At 43.6% G+C, this 9,645-nt stretch overlaps 1 protein-coding gene across 1 annotated transcript in view; it reads right to left on the reverse strand.

The window, feature by feature from the left end:
- Positions 1 to 9,645, reverse strand: part of ASAH2 (N-acylsphingosine amidohydrolase (non-lysosomal ceramidase) 2) — a 21,580-nt gene that overhangs the window by 4,812 nt on the left and 7,123 nt on the right. Inside the window, exons 8-18 of the mRNA XM_009332775.1 lie at positions 9,470 to 9,595; positions 8,997 to 9,083; positions 7,427 to 7,531; positions 7,210 to 7,291; positions 6,598 to 6,713; positions 4,266 to 4,360; positions 3,562 to 3,601; positions 2,698 to 2,793; positions 1,733 to 1,828; positions 954 to 1,103; positions 108 to 167 (exon numbers count right to left, since the gene is read on the reverse strand). Of these exons, the coding sequence (XP_009331050.1) occupies positions 108 to 167; positions 954 to 1,103; positions 1,733 to 1,828; positions 2,698 to 2,793; positions 3,562 to 3,601; positions 4,266 to 4,360; positions 6,598 to 6,713; positions 7,210 to 7,291; positions 7,427 to 7,531; positions 8,997 to 9,083; positions 9,470 to 9,595 (1,053 nt within the window). The remainder of the gene's footprint in view (positions 1 to 107; positions 168 to 953; positions 1,104 to 1,732; positions 1,829 to 2,697; positions 2,794 to 3,561; positions 3,602 to 4,265; positions 4,361 to 6,597; positions 6,714 to 7,209; positions 7,292 to 7,426; positions 7,532 to 8,996; positions 9,084 to 9,469; positions 9,596 to 9,645) is intronic.

The following is a 9,645-nucleotide window of genomic DNA, read 5'->3' on the forward strand; positions in this document are numbered from 1 at the left end:
TGCTGAAACCTGAACGTCAAAGATTAAAATGCATCAGGCAGAGAAAGTAACTAAATATTCACTAATCCTGAACATCCCCAATTCCAGTGTCATTGTGTCATATTTACCGCATTCTCTGCAGAGTTCCTGGGGTTCGCACCTACAAAAGTTACTTCAGCAACTTCTCTCTGTGGGGGAAATTGAGATTTATATTAAGGACTGAGCAGCATATTGCACATTAAGAACATCCTTTGAAGCTGCCATATAAGTTTTTTAGTGGTTTGGTTGTTTTTTTGTGTTTTTTTGGTTTTGCTTTTTTTAAAAAATTATTTATAATTTCACTTGTTGCAATAACAATGGATGATTTATACTGTGAACTGGTATTCTGTGCCTTGCCATTCCACTTGTCCTGCCTGTGGGATAAACTCCACCATAGCACATAAGATTTCTATGTAAAAGAGGGAGGGAAATAGGTGAGATTTTTAGGAATGCCTCCCTGCCTTCTTCCTACCTTACTGCTGGAGACAGCAATGAGATGAAAGTCCTTGCTCTGAACACCTTATCCAAATTTTGAGCATTGAAAACTGAACCCTTTCTGACATTTCATTTACATTCCATACCAGAGGCATTAAAGGTGACCTGATTTCTGCTTGTGAAGAAATCACTGTACAATATTTGCCTATTTAATCATCAACTGTTATTTCATGTCAAAGCAGAAGGGGAAATCTTCTTCATGTTGAATAAAGGGCTTTTATTTTCCCCTTCACTCACCCATTTTAATCATGCTCAGTACAACAACATTGGCATGAAAACACTCTGTCTCTGCCTTTTCAACCATGCCCACTAAGAGCACTGAGACCTTTTTGGTCTGAGAGCACCATGACCCTTTAGAAAACACAGACTTTTTTGGATGAGGGGTAAGAATGTAAAGACAATTTCCTGAACAGGTTTTAGCAAATTCTTGAAGCTCTCACCACTCGATACTGTTGTCTCACTTCTTGTAGCACATCCCCAAATGTCTTATTTGCCGGCACGCGATCAGCAGTGAGAGGAGGCACCAAGGTCACGTTATGTATATTGAAAACTGGGGGCTCTGGACCACGTGGCAAATCCTGAACTGTATTCTGGGAGAGGGAAGATGTGCTTGTTATCATACATATAGATAACCGGTATCTCCCTGATGAATCATATCACTGCTGTGGCTTTTTATCCAAGTACATTGCTTACATAGATTTTAAGAACAAGGGCAATAAAGTGAGCGTAAAAAAAACCAAGAGGATTTTCATCTGTGCTCTGCATGCAGAAACAATCCCCGCAGGTCACCCGCTGCCCTGTTGCTGAGGTACCCCAAATCCACCTGCCAGAATATCCCACGACTTCAGGAGGCAGTGCCTGCCCACCGGTGCTGCACGTTCACATGGTCCACAGATACAATGGTAATGAACATTGCCATGTACAGCAGAAATGTAGCAGATTTTTCTTCCTCTTGGTAGAAAAGCAGCAACTTCAGGCCATGCTGAAAGATTGGAGGTACCAAACTTTGAACTGAAAACCCCCCAGAATTTCTCAAGTGGCATGAGACCCCCATTACAGGAATTATTTTCATACCACATGAGAATTTCTTAAAGCAGTTTCTTATGAGAAAAGAGAGGGTAGCAATCATGCAACCTCACTGAGGAACAAATATAGCCATCACCATTTACAGGATTTAAATGTCTCTAGCAGCATGTGGCATATAGAAAGTTTTGATTACCGTAGCAATAGCCCTTGCAAGTCCTCTGTACAGTTGAACATAAGCAGAAAGGGTGTGCGGCCCATAAATAGTCGATGCAGCCTCATATCTTTGAACCTAACAAAGGACAAATTTGGAAAAGGAGGGTTTGAAGGACTCTTGAGCAGTTTATACAGCTCATCCTACTGTGCCAAGACCAGACCAGCACTATACCTGCGGGGTTTTATTTACTTCCTTACTGCTAGGGAGACAGCCCAGCAACTTGCCTAAGTATTTCTGCTGCAATTTCAGGTTACTCTTCACTCTCCAATCCATCCCAAACAGGGAGGACCGGTTGTCACTCCTCCAATTATCACAGCTCTTTTACTCTTTTAAAGGCTTATGATGTAGGTCATCTCCTCTCCAACTTTTTGGGTTGGACAACCCCAGTTCTTCCAACGTTCCCTCCCAGTTTAGGGTTTCTAAACCCAAGGAGTCTATCCAATGGTCCACATCTTCCTCAAAGCACAGCATCTACCATGCCTTGTGGGGACCCTTAAAACTGGGTCTTGCAAGCTGTATTGTGGTCTTTTCCACAGCAACATGGCACTGCAATTCATGTTCACCTTACAACCCTACAGCTCCAAATCTTTCTTCTGGCAATTTTGCCACTTTATGAAGATAATTTCTAATTCATCCAAGTCATCAGGAGATTACTAAACCAGACCTGAACTCACAGGAGCTCCCTTCAGTACGTCTGACTATTTCCATATTAAATCATCCATACGTACTCTCTAGCTATGGTCAGGAAACCACATTGGCCCTTGGACCATGTTGTCTAAGTCAGAATAAACAAGGAGGTCTCGTGATTTCTGCCACAGATTCTTCAGCTTTTTGTGGCAAAGGAAAAGTATTCTAAATGTACATAATTTCACATGAATTATCATCCCATATAGCCAAAAGCCGAACTCAGTTAAACATGTTCAATCCACAGTTTTAACATTTACCTGGTATTCTTCATAGGTGGTAATGTAATGGGTGTAGACATTGCACAGACCTGCAATTACAACATCCATTCTTGGTGTACCATGATAATCAAATTCCTAAGAAAGGAAATAAATCACTTATCTTGTAACAACTGCTTAATGCACAATTATACTGTTGTTGTTGTTACTATTATTTACCAGGACAGAGTTACAGTGGGGAGGGGTCGATGTTCAGGAATGCAATCCTACAAGTGTAATTTACCTTTATTAATGCTTCATATTCACTCCCCCCCCCCAAAAAAAAAAAGAGGAGAAATGACCTCATACTCCAGTAAATTCAATAAATATAGGGGGTTTTTTGAAGCAGATGTCTGTATACTCCTAAAAAAATTGGTGATATAACTATGTGAGACAGGCTCAGTGAGTTGTGGAGACAGCATCTGAGATTAAGATGGCATTTAGGCTGCAGCTGAGAATAGGATGTATCAATCATGAAAATGGAAAAAATACATTTGCCATTTTTTTGCAATTGTTCTCGTGTTGCAAAATCCTGGTAGGGATATTAAGGAACTAAAACCCTCGATCCCAGAGACAAAACTCCTGCTAGCATCAGTTATGCCTGAATCCCAGTTAAATTAGCTTGTGTTGGCTTAATGGATAGAAACTGGATCAGTTTGCTTCTTTTGGGGGGGATATTCATTTCTCATGCATGTCAGCAAGCACATGCAAAATGTATATCTGAAGCAATTGTCAGAAGGAAACATCTGTGAGACACGAGTCCCATGACCCCAGCTAGGACGAGACAAGGGAAAAAACAGAAGGATCAAGAAATATGAAGTTCTAGGTATGCTGTGCTCTGAAGAAACCTCTTCCTCAGCAACTTACTCTTTTAACAGCTTCCCGTAGCCTGCGTCCAGACATGGTCCTAGGGGCATTAAGGGAACAATATCAGTCTCCAGAAATGCAGGGAGCTAAAGCAGGAATCGCTGGTTGGACACACAGCAGACCACCAGAAATTCACATAGCACTTGCAGCACTGCTCAGCATCCCTTAAGGCTTCTCTGTGATGAGCTCAACCAAAACACCTCAAAACATTTCACATACAGCATCACAGCCAGGGTGAGGCTGGAGGCACCCCAGGGTGGGGTGGGGTAGAAAAAAAAGGTGCTAGAAATAAATCATTATCCTGTTCAGATTTTCACCATTGTAACATCAACAATCAGTCCAATTCATCATTATGGTGTTTGTGGTGTGAAAAAAAATCTAAGTTAACAGGTTCCTTTAGTTTCATTGAAACTGCATTTTGCAATGAACAGTTAAAATTATTTAGGAAGCTTGTTTGCATCTCATTCATTCCCATAGCTAGTTTACAGAACGGAGAAGAAAATGGAAAACCCCAGGTAACCAGAGGAGACAGTATACAAGAAGGTACATGCAGTGGACATATATGTATAGTGCCTGCACAGCTATCATATATTTGGGACAATTTTCAGCCTACACCCCCTTTCTACCTGCATGCAGAAGTATTGCAGGTAGTTTGAATGAAACGCTGCCGGCTGCAATACGTAGAAGACCAAAGAAACACATACGTGAACTCTCCAGGAACAGCAACGATTGCCAGCGATCCAATGACAGCAATCTGAACATCCACAATGTCAGGGTGCCATGGGTGAGGCCAAGTCATCTGAGGTGAAAAAAAAGTGGATATGACTATTGTAGGATAGTAGCAAAAAAAGATAGCTGAAATGTTTTCCTTCCTACAGTCATAAATCAGGCAAATAATTTTACTTTGTAGACAGGCACATGAGAAAGTGTTTTACCTCCACATGTACAGCAAGTTGTCTGCCCATAACAGACAGATAAAGCACATGTAAATTCTATGGGTAAGGCAAAAAAAAAAGGTGTTGCCAGAGGGGTAGCTTAAAGCAAAGCGGGTAAATAAGGTCAGGGTAGCACCTAGAAACCCCTCACCTGCATGGGAAAAGGATAGTGTTAGGATCAATAAGGTTGATCATCGGACCAGGAGAGCAAAAGTGAATGAGTGAAATCAGAGAGCCCAATGGCGATGTGAAATGAGAGTTATCTCCTTGTTAGCTGAGCAAATGCACCGTCAGTTGTGATGCAGAGGGATAGTTTCTAAGTCACCCAGAGGGTAATGCTCAGGAAACCCTTGACCTAGCCCTGACTTCAAACTGCCCCTTAGCAGGGACCACACCATACTCAGACTCAGCACCATTGCAGCAGCCAAAATACACACTACAGCAGCATTTCCTCACAAAAAAAAAAAAAAAAGCTAGATAAAAATGAAAAAGCTTGTTAAAAAGAAATTAAGAACAAGAGCTCAAGGGTGGCATGGCTCCAGCAAGTGAAATGCAAAATCCCACTCCAGCAAGCCAAAATTATTTCTGAGGAGTAATTTACTGAGGGCAAAACATGAATGACAACACCTTGTGAAGCACATCAGAAGCAGGAGGCCTGCCAGAGCATCCATAAAAGGATGCTCAAAAGGTGATAAAGTTGTAAGAATAAAGTGTAATTTACTCTCAGTAACACCATTCTGGGTGGAGGACGTGGGGTGGGAGGGGGGTCTGCGCTGGGACCTCTTTTTATGAGAGATGAGATGAGGAGCTGGTTGAACACAAAGTGACACTAGAAAAGTTTTTAAAGAGACTGATGAAAGGAATAACAACGAATCTCCTCATCCAGGTGGCATCCTCTAAGTGCTCTAAAGGACCTTGGACGTGATCCTGCTCCACTACAGTGCATTTGCCTTAACGCCAAGGGAACAGCAGGTGGAAAATGGGGCATCAATTTTCTTTTAAAGTTGTAAGTAGGATTTTGAGAAAGTTCAGTAAGAACAAACACCAAGTCCTGCCAAGGACAGAGCAGCCCCGAGCATGGGGATGGGCTGGGACCAACAGGGCAGCAGCTCTGCAGAAGCTGGCCCTAAGAAATAGCCGTTCCCAGTGTGAGTGGGGCACCCCTGGGATGGGGACCTGAGCAGTGGGGGATCTCCATCCTTGTTGATGCCCCAACTCTTCTGGACATGGCCCTGAGCAACCTGCTGTAGCTGCAGTGTTGGTGCTGCTGGGAGCAGGGTCATGTTGGAGAACCCCACCCCAGGGTACCTCCAGCCTGAGTCTGGTGTGATTATACCTGTGGATGAGTAAGCCTGGCATCAGTCAATGTTATAGCTCACAGAACTATCAGACACTTGCATAAACATGACAGAAAAGCAGGGAAGTCAACAGGACATTTCCAGAGGAAGTCAAAGCCCGGTAGAAACCTTTGAAGACAATGCTGAGAAGGTGGGTAAGTTGATACAGTCCCCAGAGTTTCCAAAAGGCACCATGACAAGTTACTTCATTTTGCATGGACCAGTCTGTCACATGACAAAAAGAAAGGTCCTCTCATGGATTAAGGTAGGAAACCAATGGTAGGATGGAAGAATAATCCACCCTGAGCTATTAAGATCTGAGCACCAGCAGAGGATGTCCTGAAGCCAGAGACTGCCAGGAGGCAACGCTGAGCTCCACACACCATTGGCTTTCCCTGATGTCATGCATTTTCCCTGTGCATCCTGCTCCGGGCTGTTTCACAGGCAGAGAATTAGGCCAGGGTGGATCTTCAGTAGGGTTTTTTGACCCTAATGAGAGCAGCGGGTCTGTTCCCTCTGCCTGGGATATATGGAAAAGATGCTCTGCAGGAGGAAAACTTCCACCTCTCTCATTCTGATGCAAACTAACGACAACACTTATTCTTGCTTTCTATTTCCATGCCTTCAAAGCCCGTGCAGTTCTCTCTCCCTCCTTGTTCTTCACGATATGGGCTGGCACAGACATCATCTGTAGTGCCTTACCAAAACCTAGCCCAGATCAGCAATCTCTGCACTTCCCAGGGTTCACACCAGTGTATCCTTACCTCTCCTGTGCTAAAGAGGATTGGCTTGGGTTTGTGGCAGGCTTTCTTTTCATTGGATGGCTGTCCCAGCAGCTGGTCCCGGATTTCATCCCAAAACGGGTCCCCTTCTACTGAGCCTTGAGGGGGAAACATCTTTTAAATTCTGTTCCTTCAGCTGCCCCAGCAGCTATTGGACAGAAAACTCATTTATTACCCCCTTCCTGCTTATGAGGGATAGGATATTTCTCAGTGGATTCTGACTATCTCCCTTTTCTGGGGTCATTTGAAAAGCCGAGCTTTAGCCCAGCTGGGCTCCACCTTGGCAGCCTTCGGGTAATGAGAAGAAATGAGAAAGATTGCCCCAAAGCCAGGTTTTTCTTCCCCCACTCCCCATCCACCACTCTCCTGCCTTCAGAGCATGGTCATATCCTTCTCCAGAAGCTTTCTGATGAACACAGACAAACTTGTGAGGGGGCTGTAAGATTACACCTTCCTAAGAAACAGCCCTTTGGAGACTGGTTCAACCAGCCATTGATGTTCTTAAATGACTCTGGGGGTTTGAATCTATTTGAGGGATGCCCCATGTCCTCCCCATTTGTATGAAGCCATATTGACATCTGCTCCCTAAATTACCTTGTGTGAAGTTGAAAGCCCCCACTCCATCAGTAGTCCCCGCAGCAAAGCTGTGTCCTAAGGCTGGTTTACATGTTTTAACCTTAATCAGAAGGGTGGGGGGAAAATGAAAAAGAGATATTTTAAAACCAGTACCTCTCAATGTGCCAAGTCCTGTTGTGAGAATATAACAATTCTTCCTTCCTTATGCCTGCACCCTGGGAGCTCCAACTCTTACCGTGTGCGTGGCATTGAGCTCCACCGAGACATCACTCATGTTCACCCACTGGTGAGCTGATCTGAGGGGTCCTGTGACCTCCTGGGAAGCTTCTTCATACAGCTCCTAAGGGACACACAAGGTGGAAATCCTTGAGGAAGAAGAAATCAGGAACCCAGCTCCTCTGAGACTGAGCTATATGAATTATTTCTTCATTCTGTTGACACCTTCCAGTTGGCCTCTTCCAGGTGTTAAAGCAAGAGTGTATCTCCCAAGCTCCTTTGTTTCTATCACCCATCTCTACATCCTGCATGCCCCAAGTCCTACAAGCTCTCCCTGTCTCAAGGAACATAGGGAGGACACTCTGCGGTCAGCAGTTTTGTGCGTGCCTCTCTTTTTAGAGCTGAAACTTGTACCTGTTCCATGAGGACGGCAACTTCTTTTTCCTAGTTGCAACCTTTTGGCATTTCTCACATCTTAGACCAACCAGAACAAATGTTTTCTATGAGAAAGATGTACTTTGTTGCATTCATTGCTTTGAAACGCATGGACTTTACCATTCATTTACATTACAGCTTACAGCTAAGCCATTAAGCTCTTCGGTGAATGGTTTTCTGGCACACATGCCTCGAGTTGGTACATAGAAAGTGTTGCCAGAAGTTACACAGATTTAGTAACATTCCTGTAACTGCAGGAAGGAATAGAGGGCACAGCCTTTGAAGGCCAAGAGTCCACAGTGTTAAAAACGACAGCAATGTTTTCCCTCGCCATTTGATACACATGCTGGGCCACTCTGACTGGGACAATCTTTCACTTGCAAGTCACGATCAGCCTGGAATGACTTCAGGGCAAGCATCTGAAATGGCGATTAAAAGGAAACCACCACCATCGAGCCTTCTGCTCTTACTCCTTTCTGGACCCATTCCAGTTCCTACAAGCTGCTGTCCCCGTAACAGTGCCAAAAAATGTCCTCTTACTGACTACTCTCATATTACACAAAGCCGCAGAAGGGGAACCGGTAAATTCAGGTGGCTTTTGAGCCCAAGGACACAGGTGACGTAAGGGAATCCATAGGGTGGAGGACACCAACTGAGTAAATGCAAAGTCAAGCAAGGCAAGATGAGTATCTTTCTTGGATGTTTAAGATAGCACATTTTAACTCACATTTGCATTAGTTTGGGAGTGTGATACCAAAGCTGGCCAACAAGCAGGATATGGTGGTGTCTCTGAGCCCTTCTAGGAGTCTTCAACACCAGCAATTTTTCCCATCATGACACCTCTGAGATGTGTGCATGGGAGGGAGGGGGAGATTATAAGGGGCAACATCCACATTATATACCAATGAGGAATATTGAGATTAAAAGTCCAAACCAACATTTTCAAATTGCAACACCTACAATGATATATCTAAATAAAAGTGTGTGCTTTCTGAATAATCAGGAAACTTTTCCTTAAGCATATAAATACGGACTTTAGAGTAATTTAAATCTACAGACATTCACAAAAACAGGTGCAAGAAAGTTGCTTAAATGAACATGCATTCCTGTAATAGAAGCATTCACGCACACTCAGAAAGCAAAATACCACTTACCCTTGCTTTCAAGTAGATATTTTGTCCTATAATTCTTGTACTGTCAAACATGTCATTACCGGGACCCATGGCCATGCACATCGTTGCCTGTTAAGAAATTTGTTTAAATGCTAGTGATCAGTTAATACGGAGAACGTGTGGCACTGCAAAGTGGATGAATTCACAAGCAATTGTCATATTGTAGGAACTAATTGCTTCTTGCTAGCCAACTCAAATTTGGGCATCGGATTACTACACTAACCTTTGCAGCAAGATAAATTTAAGTTTGGGCTGAATGACCAGAAAACAGGGTGTATGAGGACAAGACACAATAAATTCCTGAAAGAGGTTTCCAGAATAGTCCAAAAAGGAGTGATTTTTTTTTTTGTGTCCTCTTCATGCACAATGGTCCACCACTTGGCTCTGTATTTGCTGCTCCATCCCGAGTTTTCTCCTTATCAGAAGTTAATGTTGATCAGGTAAGTCATACTTACCCCCCCTATGGGACAGGTGCTCTGTGGGTTATTGCACGACTCCCCCGTGTTTACACAGAACGGGCCTTTGGTGTTGGGCGACACATCTCCCAAGTTGGAGGATGCAAAGGCAGCAACAAAAGAACCCTGCCAAAACCAGACATGGTCAGATGGATATTGGTGCCTTGCAGTGATTG

This window comes from Pygoscelis adeliae, unplaced genomic scaffold (genome assembly GCF_000699105.1).
Source record: "Pygoscelis adeliae isolate BGI_AS28 unplaced genomic scaffold, ASM69910v1 Scaffold139, whole genome shotgun sequence".
Taxonomy (NCBI): Eukaryota; Metazoa; Chordata; class Aves; order Sphenisciformes; family Spheniscidae; genus Pygoscelis; species Pygoscelis adeliae.